The sequence below is a fragment of the Anarrhichthys ocellatus genome, unplaced genomic scaffold (assembly GCF_004355925.1).
Source record: "Anarrhichthys ocellatus isolate YVR2014 unplaced genomic scaffold, GSC_Weel_1.0 scaffold16, whole genome shotgun sequence".
Taxonomy (NCBI): domain Eukaryota; kingdom Metazoa; phylum Chordata; class Actinopteri; order Perciformes; family Anarhichadidae; genus Anarrhichthys; species Anarrhichthys ocellatus.
This window is the reverse complement of record NW_022280046.1, coordinates 5,473,143-5,499,165: the sequence shown is the minus strand read 5'-3', so window position 1 is coordinate 5,499,165 and position 26,023 is coordinate 5,473,143. Positions and strand designations below refer to the sequence as shown.

At 41.9% G+C, this 26,023-nt stretch overlaps 3 protein-coding genes across 4 annotated transcripts in view; 2 read left to right on the top strand and 1 right to left on the bottom strand.

Moving 5' to 3' along the window:
- Positions 1-1,374: 1,374 nt before the first annotated feature.
- On the bottom strand, positions 1,375-3,903 carry tmem203 (transmembrane protein 203). Of its 2 annotated transcripts, none has more exons than XM_031855642.1 (2): positions 3,808-3,903; positions 1,375-3,326 (listed from the first exon to the last, which is right to left on the bottom strand). In XM_031855642.1, the coding sequence occupies exon 2, from the start codon at positions 3,050-3,052 to the stop codon at positions 2,636-2,638; it is 417 nt and encodes a 138-aa protein (XP_031711502.1). In that variant the 5' UTR covers positions 3,053-3,326; positions 3,808-3,903; the 3' UTR covers positions 1,375-2,635. The 2 variants fall into 2 exon arrangements, with proteins under 2 accessions (XP_031711502.1, XP_031711503.1); XM_031855643.1 differs by lacking the exon at positions 3,808-3,903 and adding an exon at positions 3,419-3,774.
- Positions 3,904-4,201: 298 nt separating this feature from the next.
- On the top strand, positions 4,202-10,141 carry alad (aminolevulinate dehydratase). Its single transcript, XM_031855636.1, has 12 exons — positions 4,202-4,271; positions 5,146-5,271; positions 5,479-5,529; positions 6,038-6,134; positions 6,899-7,034; positions 7,129-7,212; positions 7,370-7,458; positions 7,983-8,038; positions 8,126-8,213; positions 8,290-8,376; positions 8,570-8,699; positions 9,288-10,141. The coding sequence occupies exons 2-12, from the start codon at positions 5,153-5,155 to the stop codon at positions 9,344-9,346; spliced, it is 996 nt and encodes a 331-aa protein (XP_031711496.1). The 5' UTR covers positions 4,202-4,271; positions 5,146-5,152; the 3' UTR covers positions 9,347-10,141.
- Positions 10,142-12,578: 2,437 nt separating this feature from the next.
- npr2 (natriuretic peptide receptor 2) overlaps positions 12,579-26,023 on the top strand; it is a 49,353-nt gene continuing 35,908 nt past the window's right edge. The window contains exons 1-5 of the mRNA XM_031855619.1: positions 12,579-13,567; positions 21,315-21,496; positions 23,483-23,596; positions 24,017-24,152; positions 25,103-25,197. Coding sequence (XP_031711479.1) covers positions 12,871-13,567; positions 21,315-21,496; positions 23,483-23,596; positions 24,017-24,152; positions 25,103-25,197 — 1,224 coding nt within the window. The 5' untranslated portion in view covers positions 12,579-12,870. The remainder of the gene's footprint in view (positions 13,568-21,314; positions 21,497-23,482; positions 23,597-24,016; positions 24,153-25,102; positions 25,198-26,023) is intronic.

Sequence of the window (26,023 nt, the reverse complement as noted above, 5' to 3'; positions counted from 1 at the left end):
CCCCCCCCCCCCAAAAGTCTAAATGTGTGCAAGTACAATCCTGACTTCCTTAACACTTTCAGTGTGTGGAATGTGGGCTAATGCTATCAAACGAAGCACTGAAGCCTTCAAAAATAAAGCGACACCTAGCGATGAAACATCCAACGCTCGTGGGAAAGCCTGTTGGGCTTCTTGTTGTGTATGCAGGTTTACATACACATGATAAATAAATGTCTTTGTGATCATCACATTGTATCATCTCATTTATTTGACAAGGGTTTTGCCTGTTCAACTCCGCGAGGATGCCGGCGTCCTCGATCCCCTCCCCTCCCCTTCCGTTCCTACGGCTTGCTTGTGCAAACTACGTCACAAAACATGGCCGTGTTTGGTATCCCAGCATGCCCAAAACCCTCATCTTTGCAAAGAAATCATCGATTTTCTTTCATTTCTTATAGATTTTTTCACAAAAGTCGCCATAACCGCTGCAAGTCGGATCTTGCAGCATTTCGACGGAAAAAGACACATTACAGACCCAACAATGTGCTAGCGGATGTTACCATGGAGCTAGTAGCTTCAGAAAACGCTAGTACTTAAAGTACAAACCTTAACTTTCTCTTTTATAAGCTGTCAACCAACGTATAACTTTGCGTAACTGAGCTACCCTCGTACTCGATCGTACGCTCAGTCGCAGCCATTACGCTCAGTAAGTCCGCTACTTACATACCACGTCTTCGACCATATATACTTGGTTTTTGCAAAGGCTAAAAATAAAGGAAAATAATATAATATCAAAATAAAAAGGGAGAAACACCTTTAGTGTGTCAGAATATCATTTGGTTACCATGTGTCCATTTGGGTCTCCAAATATCCTTTTAGAGCTCCGCCTGGATCTCTTCATGGAAGAAACACTGTAGAATCGTCATACTTTGTCCAATCTTCTTCAAATTTGACGCAGTTGTTCACTGATAGTGTAGTTACAGCGGTATACTGTCATTTACCTGTACAGATACAGCCACAGGCAGTTATTTATACTGAAAGATACTTTTTTATTTTATGCGGACAAAAATCTTCAATTTTTACTGACTCCAAAGGCCCACTGCTCTGTTTCTATATGACCTACAGGTTTTCTGACACTTTTGATGCATATAGTCACAGTGGTTCAGAAGCTACAGCCATTTGAATTTGGGTATGTCACTTTAGGCGGTTTTGCTCCAAAATAGGGGTGGAGTTGAACAGGTAACAATATAGTTATTGAATACAAATCAAACCAAGAGTGAGATCAATTAGTTAAGCTAATAGTGTTAATATTTGAATGGGCCCCGGGACACTTTGTACTTGAAAAGTTGGGCCCCGAGGTCAAAAAGGTTAAGAACCCCTGCATTAGACGACATTGGATGAATGTTGATGGTTTATTTACACATATGTACAGATGACCATAGGAGTGCCATAACAAAAGCATGAGAACATAAATAACATTCCACTAATTTCTTTCCAAAATCAACATATTACCCAAAATATGACATTGGGAATTACCTTTAAAAGAGACCTTAAACACATGCAGTACATACACAAGGAAGGATCAAACTCAGATCAAATACATTACATATTGTACAAATAAACAGCAATATACAGGGAAGACGTGTGCACACAACTGACTGCTTGGCAGAAATCACATTCAGTTCTTCTACATTTGGGGTGAGACTATGAGCCGACAACAAGTTTCAGAAACAGCTTCTTGCTGTTCAGACCGTTCTCATTGATACAAGCTAGGCAACTTGTGGGGGGGGGAAGGGGGGGGGGAATTGTGTGAGCAACACTTCTTCTAACAGGCAACAAAGTGAGACACATGATAATAAACATAACCAAATTGTGCTGGCAAGCAATGTCTTCCTATAGGGGGGAGAAAAGCATCAAAGGTGGTGCAGCAACTTATTGAGCTGTTACCCACAACAGTTGCCCAAAAAGGTGTCTGGGGCATTGCAGCCTTTGGGTTTCACCTGTTTATTATATTTACACGTGCACTGTGCACACGTGCATTAAAACATAACTCTGGTATACATTTTCCTCATGGCTCATTGTCTAACATTGATTGCACAATGTAAAGGCACATCATGTCCCAAATACAGATTTACTGCTGACTCTTTGTATTCCTAACAGTATCGAAAGCGAACAGCAGTAATCCACCCCGATGTAACGGGGCTCAGAAAAACAATAATTTTATTGATATTCATTGTCTCGCTACAATTCACTTCCATTCAGTCTTCAAAATCAACTCGAGGTTTACTTTAGCAATGGGTACCATTATGCATGTTTATACTAGATGTCAAAAAGTTTAAAAGTTTGGTTCCCTTATTATTGTCATTACAAAATCACGGCACTGCTATACAATAGCCTCCATTCTTCTGGGGAGAGAAATACTGCATTATAACTTAAGCGAGCAGTGTGTTCATTTCGTAGCTTATTAGAAACACCAATGTATAGAAACTCTATTCTGGACCAGGAAACGTGAATGAAAAATTGACATTTGTTCATTTAAGTAGCAATGAGCCAAAAAATAAATGACACCATTGTTATGCTTTAAATCTCTAATGGCAGATGAAGATTGCTCTTTGTTTCTGTGTTGTCGGTGATGTGAACAACCACTAATCGCCTCCCCTCAGTTGACGCGGCACGCTCGTATCATCAGCAGCTGCAGCAAGATGAACAGCGGCGAGACGATGAGGCCAAACCACAGGTCCCTGGCTTGCTCCTGCTCCGCCAGCTTCTGGCACAGCAGCACCTCGCACACCAGCTTCAGGCTGAGCACCGTCAGCACCCAGAGGAGCCGCAGCACCGCAAGGCGCTTCTCATTCTCCTGATAGAGCCGGATGGACACGATGGCCGTGAAGTAGGTGCTGAGGCCATCGGCGGCAAACAGCGGGACAAACACCAGCCACCAGCTCAGCGTGGGGGTGAACATGTCAGCTCGCAGGGCGACCAGCATGCTGAAGACCAGAAAGGCTAGCAGGTGGAGGAAGAGTTCAAAGGTGGCAAAGCCCAGCCACTGGACCAGTTCCCTCAGGGAGAACAGCATAGCTGAGGACAGAAGGGTCTTCAACCAGGGACGTACTGAATAAGGGCGGCAGAGTCACGCACAAGCAGCCCACGTTGGGGGCCAAAGTGCCCCAGACTTCGGGGGGGCAGAGGGTGGAGGTGAGAAGTCACTGATTAAGCCTGGGCAGGAACGGTGAGGTACTGCAAAGATGACCCACTTCACTTTTGGCTACATCTTCAAATCCACCCTGAGGATGATGATCGGGGGAGGTGATGGCAGGAAGTGCTCCCAGTCTCTGGAAACCCTTCCTTGTCTATGACCAAGAAAACATAACATTAGTAAAGACGATACAATGTGTTACATCTGACAGATCTGATGAAGAAAAACAACCAAACATACACCCACACATTGACTATAACGCAGAGTAGACAGGGCCCAAAATCACATCTCACTGTATTAGTAAACAGCTAACGTCAGTGAAGATAGGCAGTGACTACAGACATCTTTCTCCATTATTTCATCCCGTTGTCAGTTCAATATTTAGACTGAATAACCTCAGTTAGAAACCGGCTGATAATAGTAGATAGAGTTTGAAATGACACGTAGTGCTATAGTAACGTTACAGATGAAGTCGAGCTACAATTACATCGATGATACAGACTGTAGCCGATCCTTGCACTACAACGGAAGCTAACCACAGACAGTCAGATGTCATACAGGCTATTTAATAACCAATACAACGCACGCATTGACTGGTACGAAATGTATTGTACTGTGACTAAACATTACTTTACCTTAATAACAAACAGGCGTTTTCTTCTCCATCCAGCTGGAAGCCAAACCGTCAGTACACAAAGCTATCAAACCATTAGCATCGTAGCTTCGTTTATTCTCGCCTTCTGGGAAATATCGCGAGACGAGTAAATTCAGATTGTACGGGAGCCGAAAGGACTGATTTAGTTTTTGGTCAATTCGCAATTATTTTACAGTTATGTTATCCGTTTGTGTTCCAACAGTTCCACCTGTAACAACCACCCAGTGCTGTATGTTTTCTGTTGCATTTAGATATTAATAAAAATGTAATAATTTATATTTGAATGGTTTCTGTATTTATCTCCGGTTTAATACAAATAGTACTCCAGTCACTAGGTGGCGGTAGTGCGCCATCACGTCGCCCGCGAACCGTCGGACAAAACCAAAGAAGAGACACTGGGAGTTGACTGAAGTGTGGAGAAGTCGCGGACTGTCGTTATCACAGGTAAGTACACCGACTTTTTGTAGAATTTATGCAGTTTTTATTCACATTTTTGGATTGTAATATTACAGATTCAACACATTATTTGCTGTTGGTTCGTGGCTGTAACAGTCTCCGTACATTGTACTTGTAGTATGAAGGAGTTTTGCCAGCCAAGGTGACAAACGACATGCAATAGTAACTTCGCCTTCTTCTGGTTAAATAGCTCACGAGCACACAGGCAAGGAAACTGTCTGAAAACATACATGTGCCTCTTGGCAGATAAACAATCTGTAGTGTGTTTCAATCCCTGTCTAATTAAAGCTCACTGCTCCATGTATGCCCTGTATGTCATCTTAAAGTTACAGTTTGGCATTTTCTGCATCCACTTTGCGTCATATCCAAGGTCATAAATGTAAGATAATTATATTATTGCAGTGAGGGTTAGCTTTAGAGGATATCATGTTAGCAATGCAGGTCCTGATATGTCAACACAATATAAATTATATTATTTGATCATTACCCAGCCGTATGGTCCCTTGTATGAAATGTATTCACAATTCAAGAAACTTATCTTTGTCCTGCTGTGAAAGAATGAAATATAATGCCATGAGTGCTGAGAAAATGCATGTGCATAAGGGGGAAGGGGGATAATAGCCCATTAATATAAAAGGTTCCTATTTAATAGGGTTTGAAGACCTGCAGCCTGCTTACTCTGCAGTGAGAAAGTACAAAGCCAAGCTGCTGTTTAGAGAAGCAGCATCACGCATGCCTGCTCAGTTTTAATGGCGACTGAGCCGAGGTAAAGTGTGAGAGCCAGTAATGTGACAAACAGGACCTGACCTCTTCCCCGTGTTACCCTCTGTGTGTTATCACTAATGGCCTCTCTCTGTCTCAGAGTAAAGATGCAGACACCAGCGGAGTCCATCATCCACAGCGGCTATTTCCATCCAACGCTCCGATACTGGCAGACCTGCGCCACCGATATAAGACCTGACAATCTCATCTACCCGATCTTCATCACGTAAATGAAATCCCTACAAATATTTCCAAATTCCAATCGCATGAAAAGGCAAAATAACAAATGTACAGGAGTTTGACTGATGAGATCTGGGGTCAACAATCATGGACTATTTTTTCCCCACAAGGAATTGGATATAGTACAATATTTTTATGTCAAGCTTAAATGGACTAGGTGTCAATCTTGGTTCTTTGTCACTCTCTCCTACAGAGACAGTGCAGATGCCGTGGAGCCCATTGGCAGCCTGCCGGGACAGGCCAGGTAAGAGCAACGACTCCTATCATAGCCATCCCAAAGGTGCAGTCTCTTACAACAAAGCACCTGCTTTTGTGAGAAACCACAAGGAAAACAAATGTCTGCAGGGGGGGATTAAAGTCCTAATTTAAACAATAATCACATGACACACACACAGTGTCACCCTGCAGCTGTGTACCCACTGAGTGTGTTGTCTTCAGATAACAGTAGTCAGGCAGGGTGGACCCGGAGCCAACCGCTGGACCTGGACCAAGATAAGAAAAGAATCCGTTAGACTTTTGTTTCTCACACAACAAACCTCAAACCTGCCTTCGCTTTTTGTGACCTGAATCACAAAACACAGGGACTTAACTACACACAGTTCTCTAAGTCTATGTTTGAAATGTAACATTTTCTGTCAATATGTATAGTAATGTAGTTTCTTGCTTTGAATAAAACTTGATAAGGAAGATTGTTTTCAGACATTCCCTGAAAGACCCCTTTACGTCCTTATTATATGTATCCCCGTCCATAGATACGGGGTGAACAAGCTGGAGGGAATGTTGCGGCCGCTTGTGGAGAACGGCTTGAAATGTGTGCTGATCTTTGGTGTGCCTGCAAATATAGAAAAGGTATGTAAAACTAAGAGGTGTGGGGGGGAAAAAACACATTGAGTACTCCAACTGAAATGTGTTTCTGGGCCTTGTTTGCTTTTGCTCAACAGTCATCTGAAAGTAGTTCAATTAAACAGTAATAGGAATGTGATCCCGCAGTCTTGTGTTTGCCTTTTTTTATTGCCAAATCAATCTTTTTCTAATGTTTATTTTTCTTTAATAAATGTTTGGCTTTCTAATTCCGCGTAAATTGAACTCAAAGCAACAATATAAGGCCTTTCAAATCATTCAATTGCAATGAATTAGGGCTGTGTAGTAGCAAGAATCTGGCAATACAATATATATCATGATAGGTGGGTTATGATTCAATATATGTATATAATATATAAATCAGATTTAGTGTAAAGAACATGCCACCATATGCATAAAATCTGAACAATCACAACAGTGGGATCTGCATTCATCACAGTCTCTGTAACATCCAACATCACAGCACTAATTCCTTACTACTACTACTACATTTCATAAAAATACAATATGTGGACATTTGGTGAGGGGCTGTTTTTCATGGTTTTTGCTTGGCACGGTGTAGAATAACTTGACTGGCCTGCCCAGCGTCAGTGTTGGACCGCACCAATGCTCTTGTGATGGGAGCAAATCCCTGAAAACCCTGTTTACAAGCAGACTGATGTCCAGGGTTATTGTTAGAGACAATCTGAGTGGAAGCAAACCTGCTTCTTCACGCTCGATCACACACTGTGGTCTCGTCTCTTCCCCGTTAGGACGACAGGGGTTCAGGCGCCGACACAGACGACACGCCGGCTGTACTGGCGGTGAAGAAGATCAGATCTTTGTTCCCGGAGCTGCTGGTGGCGTGCGACGTCTGCTTGTGTCCCTACACCTCGCACGGACACTGTGGTCAGTGTCTTCGATGACGACTTGCCTTCTGTTTATTTAACTGACAGAGCAGCGTGAAAGGGAGAGAAATAATGCGCACGTATTTTTCCTGCAGGTATCCTGAACGATGACGGTACTCTGAACAATGACGCCAGCTGTCTGCGTCTGGCGGAAGTGTCTCTGGCCTACGCTCGAGCTGGTAAATTCTATTTCTCAAGACAAGAATGTCTCCACTTTACGAACAAACATTAAGACATTTTTTTAATTTGACTAATTAAATTCCAAACGGACATAGCTTTTTAAAGCTGACGTCATCCTATAGTGACTGACGCTAATCGTGTTGTCTTGCTCTGCAGGCTGTCACATCATCGCTCCCTCTGATATGATGGATGGAAGAGTCAGAGCCATAAAACATGCCCTGATATCTAATGGTATGGGAAACAAGGTAATGGACCTAAAACCCCTGCAGTTTGAAGAAAGATGCACGTAGAAACTCAATGGCAAACCTCAATGGAAGTGATCATGGTCCCACAAAAGCTCAAGAGGAGATGTAAATCCTTAAAAACAGTAATGAAGAAATGAAAAGAAAAGGGCTCAGTAATTTCCTTAAACAGCTGGGCACTGTAGGTTTTAGCAAACATTACTCCAACAGGAAAAAAGCATGCATTTGATGGGGACTATTTTCTGTCATGGATTACTACAAATTTGGTGCTTTAGTGAGTGTTTACAGCAGCAGAATGGTGTCTTTGGAATTGAGTCAAAATTAACTTCAGAGTGATTGTTCATTGTAATGAAGGAACGTGTCCCCCAGAGCAACAGTGTGGCTCATTTTAAAAGTTTAATAACACTCCTCTGTGGCACATAGGAATAAAATATAGTAGGCGTTGATACACACAATACTTGTTAGTAGGATACATTCATTGTTGGTGATAGTTTCTTTGCATCTTTTTTCTCTTTACGCTCCTCCAGGCTTCAGTGCTGAGCTACAGTGCAAAGTTTGCCTCTTGTTATTACGGCCCGTTCAGGTAAGAAGGCGCTTTAAGATGGAATGTACACAGATGAGCTCTGTGAAGTTACACTAGACTGAAGCTTCCTGCTGTCCTTGTATACAGAGATGCTGCACAGTCCAAACCCGCGTTTGGGGACAGGCGATGCTACCAGCTGCCTCCCGGAGCGAGAGGACTCGCCCTTCGGGCCGTGGTAAGCGTGTTTGCGTGTGAACATTCGGGGTTGTGGGGTGTTGAAGCGGTTGTCTCACCGTTGTTCTGTGCTGCAGGAGCGAGACGTGAGAGAGGGAGCTGATATGCTGATGGTGAAACCTGGTCTGCCTTATCTGGACATCGTGAGAGAAGTCAAGAACAAGGTATGTAACCAAACCAGTTATGGGTCAATGAAGAACAATGTCAGTGTGGTGCATTTTGGGAAACACGTTTGGTTGCTTTGAAACACAGAAGACATTCATTCTTCCGCCCATCGTTTTGGATGTATTGTGTCTTTTTGGAGGAAGTTTCCACGTTGCGATTAATCTTTGTTTTCCCTCTCGCGTCTCTCCTCAGTTCCCGACTCACCCCCTGGCGGTGTACAACGTGTCGGGGGAGTTTGCCATGATGTGGCATGGAGCGCAGGCCGGAGCGTTCGACCTGCGGGCCGCCGTGATGGAGGCCATGACCGCCTTCCGCAGGGCAGGTGAGAGGGGAGGAGAGGAGACGGGGGAGTTGATGCTCGCATCACCTGAACAAAGACCGTGTCCACACTAAATTGGCTAAGCTTGAAAACACATTTTTTTCCTCTCCCCCGGTTCGGCTCTCATCCACACTGAGCCAGATTTTGAAAACACTCACAAACTGAGAGTGGATGAATCTTCAAACGCCAGTTTTGTTTTCACAAGCAAACTGCCTGTTTAGATTCAGTCGGCTCAAGGTCTCCTATTGCTTGAAATTAACTAGGTCGTAGAACATCTCGTACTACTACTGTATGTCTTCAGACAAAAGAGTTTGTGGTTGTTGTTTATTGTCACCCTTCAAAGGTGGAGTGAAAAGCCTGCCGAGTAGTTACAGTATGTGAGGAATGGAAAAAACAAGTAGCAGTATGTGTTCATTATTTCTTACTTAGGGACACGGGTATCTAAAAAGTGCAACAAAACTATTTTGTCTCCAAATATGGACACATGTAACTGTAAATTGATGTCACTTTGAATCAGTCTCTGTTCAGCTCTAGATGTAATCTGACTTTGTGCATTTTTTTTGTTTTGTTTCTCCTTGCTCTGTGATGCAGGCGCTGACATCATCATCACCTATTACACACCTCAGCTGCTCAGCTGGCTGAAGGAGTAAAGAAAGAAGATCTGAGGCTACAGGATGGCAAACCCAGAGACGGACCAACAGACCAAAAAGAACAAACCTGCAGTTAACTCAGTCACGCTAATATGAAATGTATGAAAACAAGCAACCTGTTTAATTTTTGGCCTTTATTTTACTTTTCCTCTTCAGTTTTGTGGCAGTTCACATATCAGTACGTTCATCTGTTCAACAGAGATTATTTCTGAAACAGTTTTGTTCCCAAGTTATATTTCTGTTTTACACTTTTGAAGGGCTAACATGAGAATGTAAAAGCTGACAATCTTGTTGGTGGTTTCTATCAGGAAATACTCTGCCGTGTGTCACTGGGATCAGCATTAAATGAACGCAGTCATCTCTCTCAACTGTATGTGTGTGTGAATCATGGGAACACAAATGTCTGCTATGATGATATATACGTTGCTGCCTCAGCTTAAGCACTGTTATTTCCTATGTTTTTTACTAGAGGGAATAAAATCATTCATTCAGAGCTGCAACAGGTGTTTGTTTGTGTGTGTGTGTGTTCTTTTTTATGTTGATGCATGTTGAGTAATGCACCACCTCTTCACTCTTTTCAACAAGCTTACCAACACTATTAACAACTTCTTTGCACTCCCTGTCTCTTACGCAGCATCATAAACAGCAGTTTTAACAGCCTGAGTGTCATTTCGTCTGAGTTCTTGATACTCCTCTTGTTCTTTAAGTAAGAAAGGAAATGTTCAAATGTTTGCTGCTGTGCATGTCTAGGGCTGATTATATTACATGAAGTGGAGCGAAAAAAGTATTTCCTATTTGGTTCTGTTTTATTGTCCACCTGCTATATTTTCAGTGACGCACAGGAAATATTCACTCTTACAGATTGACTACGAGTAAGTATTAATAATGTGTAATAATTAAAATACACTGACAGTGCTATTTTAACACGCGATAATGTTATAACGTCCTGTATTCAAATACACTTGTCTATATACCTCTTCCAGGTATGGTATCAACTTATAAGTATATTAAACAAATACGTCTTGTATGTTTGGATTTTAAGTTCTTATTTAAAAGATTTAAGTATACCCAAATTACATGCAAAACGTTTACTGTTTATACAAAACAAGTGTAGTTGGATATAATACTTATTGTTTCAAAATAACAATATTCAATATTTAAGGTATACTACATAAATGTATGTACATTAAGTACAATTGTAGTTTAAAATACTTAAATTAATCATATTCACATTTTAGTCTTGTAAAAGTAAAGTGTAGTGCTGCCCTTGTTTTGTAAAACAAAAAAATAAATCTATACATAAAGATAAATGTTTATACAGCAACAAGTGAAATTTAAGATTTGTATTTTTTAATTTTGATGGGGTTATTTTTTCTGTATGCACTCCCACACTATGTGTGGAATATGTCTGTGTTGATCACAGTAAAATGACTCATTGCTAAACTACATGAGTTATCAAGGTGGATGCTTTTGCAGTTACTGCTGACATTTGAAGCGTTCTACAAAAGCTCTAATACGATGAGTCATTAATGTCTCATTCAAGGTGCTGCTGTGTGGGCACAGCTGGACAGAACAGTAAACACATAGGAGTCGATGTGCAGCATCCAGGCACACGTGCTCTTTAAATGTACTACATGTTGCTGAATACTGCAGGGGATGTCCTGTCAGATTCTTATTCCTGGCACTGAGCAGAGCGCTGACCTCTCTGAAGACATGCATGTGCACAGACTGTGTTTGGGACAAAAGTAATTTTAGTCCTAATTTATTAGTAACACCTGTGCTTTCGCTGGTGTGACAAAATGTCTGCTGTAAAAGAGATCCATTTTTACATGAGATGCTTTTAAACCTAGATTGTTTTGATGTGAGTTGCATTGTTTTGGAGGTATCAGCCAGAGGTGTCTGCCTTCTCCAATATAATATAACTAGATGACACTTGGCTTGTGGTGTTCAAAGCACCAAAAATACATTTGAAAAACTCAACGGTGTGTTCAGTTGAGCTGCGACTCAATGTCTCTTTCCAGAAATCATGAACCGGTTACTCGAGATAATCCACAGACCTAGCTTGTTGTTGTAGTTTCATGTAGAAACTAATTCAAGTGCCATCAAGTTCCATTATATTGGAGAGAAGGCAAACATCTCTAGGCCGACACCAAAAAAAAAATCTAGATTGATTAATTGCACTGCAGGTAAGAGGAAAAATATGTTTTTGATTTTGGTGTATTTTCTGGAGACTGAATCCTGTCAGCTACTGATGGAATTCTCCATCAAGGTCCACTCCAGACATGTTGTAGTACAAAATACACACTGCTATGAATACAATCTTAAAATACCTGAAATTCTTGAAATTAAGATACACTTGGACCACAATGGCTTCTCAACCAGTTGTGATGTCACAAAGTCACGCTACATTCACGTGTTTCTTTTAAGGTTTAAGGTGAGGACAGAGAAACCTCTTCAGCAGGTCGAACGTTAGAACAGACTTCTAGTGTCAAAACATCTGCACAGTGAGTGTCAAACATCCAACTAATCCAACAATAAGCAAAGGGGGACTTTAACTTTCCCTTGAGCCATCATCCACTCACAGGTCAGCAGGAGGAGCAGTTCAGTCACTCTGATTGGTGCGCTGCCACGCGTGTCACTCAAATCAACAACCAAGCTACAGCGCAATCAACAGTTAGCCACTTATTTAATACATCAGATGACACCTATAATCTCAATTAAATCCAACCGACAAAAACCCCAATGAAACCCATTAAAAGCTGCACGTGCGTGGCCCCCTAAAATAATCCCCAATTGTTTAGCAGTAATTACGCACAGGAGACAGTAGCCGACCCACGCTGCACTGTGTGAAATGGCAGACAGGGGGCGACTCACGGCCGTTTTTAGAGTTTAATTCATACACTGCAAAAAGAGGGGAATAAATAGGCCTGTAAAATATTTTAACATGTAATCCAATCAGTCGCACTTCAATTTACAGTCACATTTTTTCATTTAACATGATCATCCTCTGGTCTCCGGTGCAGTTTCATTTGTGGTTTGTTTTTTTAGAAACACACATGTCAGGCAGGATCTGCCTTATTATATAACATATTTACCTGAGGGATAATCACTTTACTCCCAATTGGTCAACTGACTAATGGAGGTGGACTCTTTTTTTGCAGTGTGTGACGCGTGGGGGCCGAGCAGAAGGCTGCTCCGATTTAAGTTGCAGTCATCTGGATGGATGTTATCACTCTCCGAGAGTCTGTCAGTGTGAGGACCACGCTGCGCTGGAGGAGTCGCTTTGGGAAGTACAGGAAGATAATTTCACGTGGATTTACGCAGCGGAGACGCATGGCACCGCCGCGCTGGCACGACAGGATGATACCCTTACCGACTTTGTTTGACGTTTGAGAAAGAGAGAAGGAGACAGAGAGTGAGATAGACGGATACTTATGGTGTAGAGTCAGGGCGCCACAGCCGGCCGTGTCTCCTCTCCAAACTGTGCGCTCTCCGTGACCGTACTTTCCAAACTGGGACGAGAAATGGGATGCAGAGGCGCGCTGGGATGCTGCCTGCTCGCTGCGCTGTCCTGCTGCCTCCTCCCCGGCTGCAGAGGTAACATAACCGTGGCGGTGATGCTCCCGGACAACCACCACAAGTACCCGTGGGCTCTGCCGCGCGTCCTCCCGGCGATCCTCATGGCGCGCGAGGACCTGCACGGCAAACACGGACTGTTGCTCGGCCGCTTCATCAACATCCTGAACTACAGTACAGAGGACCCCATCGCGGGCTCGTGCGCCGAGAGCCGGGCCCAGGTCGTGGCTGTGGACGCCAAGCTCTACATCCGTCCGGACGCTTTCTTCGGACCAGGGTGCGTGTACCCGCTTGCCTCCGTGGGGCGCTTCGCGTCCCACTGGAAACTTCCACTGATCACAGCCGGAGGACCCGCGTACGGCTTCGATAAGCGAGAGGAATACCGGACCATCGTGCGCAGCGGGCCGTCCACCACCAAGCTCGGGGACTTCGCCAACGTCCTGCATACGCACTTCAACTGGACGTCCCGGGCTGTGGTGATCTTCCATGACCTGCGGCAGGACGACCGGCCGCACTACTTTCTGTCAGAAGGCATCTACCTGAACCTGAAGGGGGAGATGAACATTACGGTGGAGGCCGAGCCATACGAGGACGACTACAAATACTACAAGGATCTTATTAGTTTCATGAAGGAGCGTGGGAGAAGTAAGTCCATGCTGAAGGCAAAAGTGTGATTGAAAGTGTGGTTTTAAATCCCGGTACAAAGCGCATGTTTCATGCATATTTAGACCTGTGGTGTTCAAACAAAAACAAAACCTGCCTAGAGTTTTTTTTTCTTAAAAAAAATTGTTTAGTTTCCTACACAAGCTTGTTTTTGAAGTGTGTGACATTATCTCGAAATAGAGCAGATCCCCAGCTGGTCACTATAAAGATTATGTCAGCGGATGGAGAAGGAAATTCCCATTTACTGGAGGATCTGGGAAGCGGTTTAGTTAAATTATCTCAAGGCTGCAGGCAGGTTTTTATCTGTTGGAAAATGACCCGAGTCCATCAGTCGACCTTAAACTGCGAGGGAGGAACATCGTTTCATAAAGCATGTCTGTTAGATTTGGAGCATTGCTTTTAAGAAATGCTGCATTGGGAGATTCCGCTCTTCAATGAGGTCACACTTCCCAGCAGATACAGACAAGAGGTTGACTGGAATAGGTGCAGGGAACAGCCTGTGTATCCCGGAGTTATTACAGAGGAATGTTTAGGCTGCGGGCAGTCTGCTGCAGGTTTATTGCCTGCAGAGGACCACCACCTGCGCTCTTTAGAGGGACAGAGAGAGAGAGAGAGAGAGAGAGAGAGAGAGAGAGAGAGAGAGAAAGAGAGAGAGAGCGACGCAGGGGTTGTGGTCATATGGGTGCCCTCTCAGTCCAAACATGCTTTGTTTGTGTGGTTCACTTTACGCATTCTTGCGGCTGCAGCTCATTCACTTGGAATGAAAAATCCAAAAAGGAGTCAAGGTGTATGTCAGTACAACCTCACGCTGTGAAGCCAAACGTTACTTTACTTTACATATTTCTAGTGGAGATGCCAAAGTTTCCAAAGATACCAAAATATGTCAGGATGACTTTTATGGAATTGTGAGTAAAAGTATGCACAAGACATGTATTTCCATTTAGTCTTGCCTGGTTTGACTGTTTCACTCGAAACATCAAATGAGGAGCTGGCACAAGATGACACAGATTATATCTGACACTGTCAGCAGTGCGGTATAACATGACTTCCCTTAAAACTACTGAAGGGACTTAAAATGAGAGGAACTAAATGGTCAATGGAATTCATTTTGAGTTGCTCAACAGTCATTTTGTTTTTAACAGCTGTTTGTTGATGAGGCGTAAATCACACAGCTGAGTCGCTGTTAAATTACCCATCAGTGTTCTCGCCTTAAGTTTAATTAACTGGAAACATTGTGTGGCTGACTTCATCATCACTGCTGTTGTGTAAAGTTCATTGTGTGACTGAGGGTCTGGATTCTGAACATTTGTTTGTGCATGAGAAGAGACAGATCATACAAGAGCTGATAAAGTGCATCATTTGTATACATATATATATATATATATATAAAATACTGCTGCAGCAAAGTGTGCAAAATGACAAATCCCTGTACGTCTTAGTAACTATTGGCTTTATTAATGGTAAATAATTACCAATGCTCTATCAGTCATAAGCTGGGTGCAGCTTTTGGGTTTCCACGTTGTGAAAATAACCTTTTGACTTGCTGTCTTTTTGGTAAGGTTCACTGGTTTCCATTGATATAAATGTTGTCAAGCCTCTTTTACAGTCTTTTGGAAAAAAAAACAACTCCATTGTTTCAGAGTAGCTAGAGGTATTACATGCTTCTCTGAGATTGTTGTTGTTGCTGTTACACACAATTATGTAAATATCATGTTTTTTTCCCCTCAATTTTGATCATGAAATAATGCGTAGCTTATCCTGATATTCAGCCATAGTGCATGGGTGTGTGCAAAAATATTTATCTTCCAATACTCTTGGGAACGTTTGGGGGGGAATCGTATTTGGAACCAGCTCAACATCTCAGGGCAAATTCTGCTTCCAACCAGTTCTGGCACTGTGAAACCAGAACTGTTTAAACAGTTTAATCTGTTGTTACAGTAACGGCGTCAACAAATAATGGAATAAACACAGCATAAAGGTAATTAAACGGCGGTGTAGCATGCAAGGGTGTCCCCACCCTCTCACAAATGAATTATGGAGCTACCGCAGTGAGCTGGAGGTCACGGAAGCTAATGGTTTTGTCAGGGCTTGTCCTGGCTCGGCAGTCAGCTCACTTTTATCCCAGCAGATAACCTCTGGGCTATCACCTCTGTAATGTCACCCAACTGCTGGCTGGGTTCAAACGGCAAGAGGCTGAGCCGAGGTGGGAAAGGAAAACTGGGGCTCTTAATGTGAAGCCACACATCATTGGAGCTTTGACAGCTGACCAAGTAATTACGTGCTGTTGCAGCCCCTCCCACCACCACCTCTAAATTCCTCAAATTCCTTTATTTTAATGCCTGGTGAATGCAGATGTTGGATTCAAGTACTTAAGTTTTCGGGAATCTTACTTGAGTATTTTTCCTTATGTGAGACATTACTCCTCCACTGCCTTCTTTTTACTCCTTCTGACAGCTGGAAGTAGCTACTGCTGATTTTACATTAAACATTAGATGAGCTCATTGCCTTCTGGCCCCCCAAAAAACGTCCCAGGTCCTCTGCATGTCAATGTGTTGTGGGAGTTTGATTAATTGCACATTTGGAAGAGAATTTAGCACCAGCGTAGTATAAATATCAACTAAGACAAGTCCTGCATGAGTACATAATGTTATTTTGTAGCCCTGTCTTGTTGAGGTTCAAGGCCGCTAAATCACTGCTGAATAGCTCTGGCTGTACAGGCTAACTGCACTGTGCTACCTGCAGTGTGCTAACATGCCTACAGTGACAATGTCAACATGTTGATGTGTAGCAGGTTAAATGTTTTGGCCTGTTCACCATCTCAGTTTAGCATATTAGCAAGCAAACACTTGCAGCACAAGGACAGCTGAGGCTGATGGGAAAGTCATTAGTTTTGCATTGCATTCGGACAAATTGGTGATCCCCTGACTCTTTATAAGCGCCTTCATCAGGTCCTCCCCGACTTTCCTTAAATATCTGCACCAAATTTCACAGTATCCATCCATTTGTTATAAAGATATTTCACACAAAAGCAAAAAAGACAGTTCCATTAAATTTCGCGGCAATCCATCTGATAAAGAACTACTGACATCGCCCTACAAAGAGCTACACCTCTAGAGGGGCTGAAGACAATCAAGCCAAGCAGAGCTTTGTATGCGGTATTAACATTGAGGACTTTATCTGTCTGAGCCAGAAAAATGGCAACAGAAAAATTGAGACAATAATTGGGACATTCATGAGTGAAATTGACATTTAACATGACTTTTACTGCAACCAATAACTATTTCAATGTACATATAGATGAGGGATTATTGTATTAACATAGACCTGAATAATGTGAACCTATCCCTTAATGGGAATTTGGCGTTGACAGGGTCCATACTTGTAAGGCATAGTGGATGGTAGCTGACTGGGGGTCAACAGGGGCCCAACAGTGAATTTGTGCACTGCGGTCCCATAACCAGTTAATCCAACAGTAAACTCATAGGATACAGCTGTTTTCAAAATCTCCAAAATGTCAACATTTCAGAGAGTCACTGTTGAAGTTGATGCCACAATCCATCTCAGACATGACTAAAGAGGTTTCTCACTCTGATCTGATAATCTATTTCATTAATATCTCATGTCATAACACTCAGAGACAGAGACCAGTCTTCACACTCTCACAGTCTTCATTGAAACTGCTATTTACCAAAGAGACAGTCCCTACAAAAGCTGTATTCTGCTGATGCAAGCGATGGGGACATTGCTTCTGGCGGTTGTTGATTTTTTTATTTATTTAATTGTTCTGTGCAGTGAGCATCACAAGTGAAATTCCATAGGGTTGGAGCCTCTCTTCGAGCTCTGGACACAGTATGAGATGACAGCAGGTCCACATGCCAGTACTTTGCAGCTCTCAGTGAGAGGAAGAATGTGTCTTCACAATGAAGCTCAGGTAGTGCCTCTGTGTAATTACAGGAATCCTGTTTCCTGTGAAAACACTCTCAGGATGCAACAATAGCAGATGGATAGATAATGTTGATGTTGCTTTCACATATTTGGTTTTGCCAAATTGTCTACTCCGACAAAGGCTGCAGAGGCAAAGCATTAAGTCGTCTACTTTACAACGGAGTCCTAAAAGCCCCCCCAGACAGATTAGAGCATAAGGAAACAAAGAGCTTTAGGATAATCTTTTTTTCAAGAAAAAGATTCAGACAAGACAAACAACACAAGTCATGTTGAAATCCTGCACAACGCAATCGAGAAGGTGACAAATACATGTTGAGCGCGATATTTGGCTTGCTTCCTGTTTGGGCACTCGCATGAGATTATCTCACTCTTCTTTATGAGTCTTTAATGGAAAAATCTGCCATTTCCAATGCAAAACAGCCTGTTTTCATAACTTTATACAGTCAAGTGTTATTTAGTTCTGCTTGTTAAATTGTCTTGTTTCAAGGCACTTACTCTTCCTAACTTCCTCAAACAAGAGGAAACTCTATTGCAAACAAGTAAGCAACAATACACACTGATATGGCCTAATATAAGAAAATAATCCCTTCAGTAATTCCATTTCTTTTATTAAAGTGTTTGGATAAGTGTGTAATCAACATGGTCAATAATTATTTTGGAGGATGTAGTTTGTGCTGCTGCTGAATTGTGTCGTGTTGAAGTATTCTTAAAATGTTGTCCACCGCATGGATGTTGATGAGGATAGTTTAAAAGATGGACATTATAATCGGTAGGCCTATGAAGGAAGGACTTATTGTAGGACTGTTGTTGTATTTACAAACAAGCAACTGTATACATTTCACACTGTATAACTTGGTGGGTAAGAGAGCTAACTATTGTGACAAAGCAAGCCGCTAGGCTAATTAATGCAGTGTAAAAATGCCCCAATGCCACTATCACGTCAGAGTTACCCCCAAAAAACAAGTTATACGGTCTGTTATTTAGCTGTCAGGAGGTATTTTCCTTATGAGGTGAGATAATTCTTTATGTTTTATCAATTTGTTCTCCTTGGCACAATTCTGTTGTGGCATCTTGAAAAATGGCGGACTGCATTGTTATCAATGAGTAATCACTCAAGCTATATGTGCGTTATTGTGAGGGTTATTTTAATAATAGATGTGTCTGTCATACATCAAAATACACAACGAGACAGAAAATCACTTGATGTACAGAATGCACCTATTTTAAGTGCAGTAGTTCATGAGAAAATAGAGAATTCTTAAAGAAAATCCTGAATAAAAATACAAAGCACTTGTTCTTTGGCTCAACCGGAGACGTCTGTCAACACGTTTTTAAGATCGCTTGCCATATCAGACAAAAACAAGCAGTATTGAAAACATTGCCTCCTTAGTGGAGGTAAAAATGAGACTTGATTGTGTAATATTGTTCAAAAAAAATTTGGCTCATGAAAATATGAATATGGGACTTAATAATGCGCTAAATTATGCAGGAAGGATGTTTTCTGCAGTGCGGAGAGCAGGAGCAGGGTTGATTACCATCTCGATGTCTGTGAAGTGGAACAACTTGTACCAAACATTTTAATGTGCTTTTGTGTGAAGCAAAGCCTCGGCAGGTCCATATACTGTGCGACTGCTACAACACAGGAGGACATTTCCCCCCCCCGGCTGTGCAGCACATTTATTTTGGGAGCGGTCCAGGAGACAGCAGGACTCCTTGGCATGGTGAACCATGTAGGAATACATGAGAGTTGGGTTCTAAGCAGTGGCCGACTTTGGTCTAACACATGAGGAAATGTCTGCTAACTGGGAGGACTGCCTAGCAGCTGGCAGCAGCCACTCCGACATACGCTGCGAGTGGAAATGATGCTACGTTTTCTTATTCATGACTCAACAGCACGGGGGTGTAGGTGACAGGGTGAAGGTAGTGTGGGTAGAGACACAGTCAGAGGCTGTAACAGAGGTCTCAAGTTCGATTCCTACAGCAGCAACCAATGAAGTGTTGTTGCGGTGTCTTTGAGCAAGGCAGTGTCTGCCTGCTCGCTGAGTTTAAAGCTAAAATGTCTAACTTTCTCTTCATCTTTGAGTGGGTACTGAAACTCAATGCTTTTTTTGGTGCGAACTGAAATGTGTCTGTTGTACCAAGAATCCCAAAATGTCAAGTAAAGTTGACAAAAATAGGGTCTAAAATTTTTGATTCTTCTTTAGGTAGACAAAGTTCTTGTATGGCTGCTTGTGCTTAGAGAACATTTAACAATTGAGAACAGTAGAACCAAAAAACTACAACTGAATCAACAAGTCCTCCTAAACCAGTGACACAATATGTTTCCTTTTCTGATCCGACGCCACTACAGGACAACATCACTGTTTTCCTTCCTTTTGTACCTGATAGAAAGGAGTCATAACTCCTACAGCCGCTAGCAGTGTCATTCTAACCTAAACGTGTTGTTTTTTGGTATTTGCTGAATGATGCTGTTGCAGTTTTGCTTGAATCCCTTTCCTTCCTTTGGCTGTTTCTACTGTGAGAAGTTCTCTGAACCAACATTCACCCTCGTCTTTGAAGGATGTCTGGCTCAATTTTGAAGATTGTGTCAGACCTATATTTGAATCCGACAATGCAATAATTGAAATATATGTAGAGGACTCCTTAGAAATGTCAAAACTTGTTTTTGCAATAGCAGAATCGACAGATCGACAGAACCAAAGGTCACTTGAGGCAACTATTTGGACTGAAGTGTCTGGCTGAATATGTTATTTCTCCATCCAAGTGTATTATCCACTACTCATGGTATGCTGTTGATTTCAGGATGTGTAACTACAAAAAATGGTGGAAAATATGGCACTCAGCTCTGGTTTAAACGGGCATTATTGGTCAGCTAGAAGCGTTGTAATTAAACTGAAACACAAAGAGGCAAGTCCAGCCACAGTGAATGTGCAGGACTGAATGCCTTACAGCACTCTGCACTGAACACAACATTACAATATCTGAACTAAAAGAAGTAACCGATCTCCCCCCAAATCTCCTCCCAGCTCACTGTGGATGTTTTGAAACTCAGCACAGGTCACAGCTGAGGTTCAGAACATCAACACACGCAGAGCCAGCTGAAAGGAAATTTGGGGCTTTGGGGCAAAACATCAACAAAGCAAGGAGTGTATCTACTAGCAAAGAGGCTAGTAAAACTCTGCCCACCTGCTACAGGCTCCTCCCACTGCTCCAGTGGACCTTTCAGTCCCCAGACTAGTAGATGTCCAAGCCATTAGCCCACCTCCTGCTCTTCAGCCTCAGCTATTCTGTCCGTCTTGTTTTGGCCTGTCATGCAGATGCTGATCGGTCTATGCGCGGCCTTACATCTGGCATTTATTCATGTATGCTTACCGCTTGTTTTCAGTGAAAATAATCAAATATGACTCACTGTTGAAACTAAAAAATAAACAGGTGGACAAACAAATTCAGATGGAGACAAAAATCAGAACAGTGTGTCAAGCCCTGTGGTGTAGATGTGGTCTTCAACTTTGCATGGAGAACACTTTCACTTATTACACTGCACAATCTCCGTCTCATCGAGCATTGAGACCTTAACGTTTTGTTTACTTTCCGATACAAACGGACTCATTTCGATATCTTGAGCGTATCCAAAAGAAGACAGAACAATCTATTGCAATGCACAAGATTGAAGAAAAATCACAATTGAAATACAAAGACCGTGTTTCATGAAAAGCAATATTTCAGAAAAACAAGTGAGTGCTCAAGATAAACAATGTGTTTTTTGTTGTTGTTCTGTCTGCAGTCGTATACATCTGCGGGCCCCTGGATACTTTCCTGAACATCATGAAGCTGTTTCAGAGGGAGATCCAGGACCCAGAGAACTACGCCATTTTCTATCTGGACGTGTTTGCAGAGAGCTTGGCGGATCGCAAACCGTGGCAGAACTCCGACGCTGACTGGGCCGATCCCATCAAGGTCTTTAAGGTACAGTGACCACAGAACACCCACACACGTGCACGCATATATAACAGTATGTAGCAGCAGCCATGTATCTGTGGATAAAATTAAGACCGTGTTCACATTCTTTGCAGATTTATTGAATGTGGACTGTCATAGCTTCACCCGCTTTGTAATTGGAGGCAGGAAATAATACAAGACCAAAACCACCATTTGGCATGAGAATTGGATGTCTCTGACAACGCATATTTTATTCTCCCTTTCTGTTCATTTTCCCTCTGGACCACATCATATCTTTCAGGCCCTACTTACTGAATAACACAGAAGGAAGTCCTCAAACCCAACTGACAATCGGTTGAAATACTTTCAGGATCCATTGTTTCTGATTAAATATCACATGTTCCAAGAAGTGTCTTAAAACTAATCTAAATCATGGGAAACTTTTATGGTAATGACACTTGTATATGCACTCTAACTGATTATCTTAGGAGGCTTCATCATGGATGCCATTGGGTGTGCAAATTGAGTCTTCCACAGGGAAAAAGACCCCCTCAATGCTTTGGACCATAATAAGGCTTAAAAGTCTCTCTTGACATTAATGAATGGGGGGATGTGTTTTCACAGGAAGCCATTCAGCCTTACCAATTAGTGCACTGAGACAGAGTGGGCACAGAGTGGGCACAGACGTGTTGCTCGTCTAATTTATCTCCCTAAATGTCACACTGGCTTCTCTTAATTCTCTTTAGTTTAGTGTTCACAAAGTTTTGACCTTATGAATATAAATCTTGCATAATATCAAATTAATAATGGCCATGTCTGTCATAATGGACTCAGCATATGTTTGCTTTAAACACATTAAAATACAGTTGAAACATTAACTTAGAATAATTAGAATAATTAAAGAACAATTAGGAAAATGAATGTCTAGCTCCGCATTCCATTTGCAGGACTTAACGGGGACTTAGTGTTAATACATAACTCCTCACACATCTCCTCTGTCTTTTTATCGCCACACTTAGTCTTAATATTTGTCCCTCTGAAATATGTTATTAGTGAACAGCACCGCAAAAAGTAATTCAATGTGTTCAGTTAAAGCATGTGAAGGCAGTGATGTAACAATGGACACTTTTATACAAGTTGTATTGTCATTATTTTATCACAAACTGAGGTTTTTTCAAACCATAACCAGTTTTGTTGCCTAAACCTCACCAATCTTTTCACAACCTTGACAACCACGTGGCATTGTAGGTTTCTGTTAGTGTAATAAGATGCTGATATGAAATGCATTCATGAAACATAATTTAGATTCAAAAAGTTGACGTTCAATGTATCTTTTGGTTTTCAGAAACATTAAATATAACATTGTTCCTGACGACTGGGTTGCAATACTCGACCGACAGTAAAACATTGGAATATAGCCCTCAGGTTGAAAAGTTTCTCTTTAGGTATTTCTTCATATCTTATAGAAAATAAATAGTCAAACAGCTACTTTAATCCGCCTCCACACATTCAACATATTGCAGTTTGTGCCATGATACTTATGCCTGTTCACAAAGATTGAATTTATGTCAAGAAGAAAGCTGTTTTAAGATTGGAGACACATTTCATGACAAGTTGAAACCATGAGGAATAAAACAGCTTTAGCATCAAATACAGCGATATCTGAACTGCTCCTAACCTCGGCTGCAGAACAAAACTTTGCCTCCCATCTTTTCCTGATCACGCAAGTTGTTAATTTGTCTGCGAACCATAATAGGGCTCATTATGGATATATGATTTCTTCAGAGTGTTAATTGCTTGTGGAAGTTTGTGGTGGTTTCCAATGACAACATGAAAAACGATCTAGCTCTTCCTGTTAAGAGCAAAGCCAGACAATTTCCTAGAAATGTCTAAAACTTGTTTTTGTGATATATCGACAAATTTCAAAGGCCACTTGAGGCAAATGTCTGGACTGAAAAGTTTGGCTGAAGATTGTATTTATCCACCCAAACTCTTGATCTGTGTCTCCTCCAGTCTGTTTTCGTCATAACGTACCGGCCTCCTGACAATCCAGAGTACAGGGACTTCCAGAGAAAACTCCACGCCAGAGCGCAGAGGGACTTCGGTGTGCATTTGGAGCCATCACTGGTGGGTTCCAGTCTATGAAAACCGCATGCTTTCTCAGCAGCACCACGACCTCTTTAATCTTTTATAAGATAAAAAAAGAGAAAGAGAAAAATCCCCACTGTGCTGCATAATTGGCTGCAGTTAATGATATTGACAATGATGTTAGCTATGAATACCCTTCTTTTTATTACTGCTTTCATCTCAGCTTTTAAGTATGGCAGTTTCACAAAAGCACAATATACTATACATTTTAAATGAATTATCATTTATTGTGTTTGTTGGTATTTGGCACTTTCACCTGCCAAAATCATATTATTTCACAGAAGCAGGCTCTTGTATATTGGCTCAATGTATTTTTTTTATTTCTTAATCAGAACCTTGTGTATTCAAAAAAATCCCATTGTTTCCCTGTTGTTCAAAACGACGCCTCTCTCCTCGCAGATGGACTACATCGCCGGCAGCTTCTATGATGGTTTCGTGCTGTACGCAATGGCCTTGGAGGAGACGCTGATGGAGGGTGGAGCCCAGAACGACGGCATCAACATCACGGCGAGGATGCAGAACCGCCGATTCTGGGGTGAGCAAATGTGGTTTAACTTCAGCTGCTTCATACATGAGAGTAGGTTTTAGAAGATAAATGTATGTATATACTTTGTGTGTGTGTGCCAAGCTGATTCCACATAAATATACTTTTGACTTCATGCAAAATGTTAACTTGCCATCGATAAATATGTAAATGCGGGAATCATTTCAGATAACAGGGAAAAAGTGCTCTCCAATAAGCATGCAGTGTTTCCAAGTGACTGGCCCAGCTGGTTGTTATTGGGAAGCACCATTGAACCCAAAAGGTCATTAAAACATAACCCTTCATATTTGTAGTGTTATTGAACAGTTATCACAAAGCACTCCTGTTAGTCGTCCATTTGATGCTTGATGTGGGTGCTTGTTTACTTTGTTGGCTGCCAGATGATCCGCGCTCACATCATTTTGGAAGAAGCAGAACAATGGGATGTTGTTGCTTCAGATTAAAAGGGTTGATGAGGGTTGTTTTGCTCAGCAGGATGGGTGGAAAAAAACAAGGAAAATAGGGCCAATGTTGAAAATAATTATGGAAAGTTGTGTGGATGTTTTGACAATGTTTACTGGGCTTACAGAGGGAAACGCTTTTTCATCCAATACTGGCTCAGCACATGCTTTTTTTTCTACTTAGAGGTCACATTACAACTCTTTTCCAATTTATTTCTACAGTGATGAGTAGTTAAGAGACAAGAAGATACACAGCAAAAAGGTGATAAAGTGAAGCTGCAGAATCATCTTAAACTAGATGTCAAAATCAGTTTACCAAAAGCATTGCACTGAAAAGGGTTGACAACGAATCTAAGTAAGTGTATACCGTAATTACCTGAAGACATAGAAAAAGCCCTCAGTGGGCACAGGGAATCATGCAAATTTGAACTGGAGCAGATGTAATGAGGACCATACTGTATATGATCAGACCCTGAATGTGGATATTGTTTGTGTTTTTAGGAGTGACGGGACTTGTTACTACAGACCACAAAAATGCCAGGGACATAGACGTCGACCTGTGGGCGATGACCAACCAGGAGACAGGAGAGTACGCGGTAAGTTGCACTTTCACCGTTACCGTAGATAGTTTATGTTGTGTTTAACGTGTTTGTGATCTTCAGCAGAGTTTGATTTGGGGGTTAGTAGATGATTGAACTGACATTTTGGATGTGGACTATTCTTTTATATCTCCAATGTACTGTTCATAGATTGTAATTTTCTTCTGGGGTGTGAAATATTTTTGTATGAAACAGGAGGTTTGGCAGAGGATTTAATTTAGGGAGGGAATTCATTCAAAAGTACGGAAGTCAATGAACTAAAGGCTGCCAAATAAACACTAATATTAGCTGAAGTTGAATGAAGGTAAAGACCAGCTGAATGGATCTGAATCTCTGCAAACACTTTAATGGACTTTATTTTGAGTGCAAGAATATTCATTGACAAAATGTTCGACATTTTGCAGGACAATGACGGGATTTTAATAGAAAAGTATGTCCAATTTACACGTGTTTTCTATCAAACCTGTATTCGGACTGAAATGACTGAAAGTGGAACAATGCACCCAGGGGCACACCGATTGTCACGGAGAGCTGCAGCAGTTTGTAAGCAGATTTGGCATCGAGACGTTTTTGTTGGGCATGGACTGGGCCGATGACCTTCATCTTACATATCATGTTATTCTTGGTTAGTTACTACCGTGATGTCCTTTTTCTTACATGGTTTTCAACACTAGTGCTGATACAAGGTAGCCAAGCGTCACTACCAACACCACTTTTATGATACCGTTCTTTCAGAAATATGAACATATTTTTCTGCAAAACCCTTATTTTGGGGGGCTGTGGGTTTAAGGCGCCGACCATGAATCCCGACATACCTGGTTGG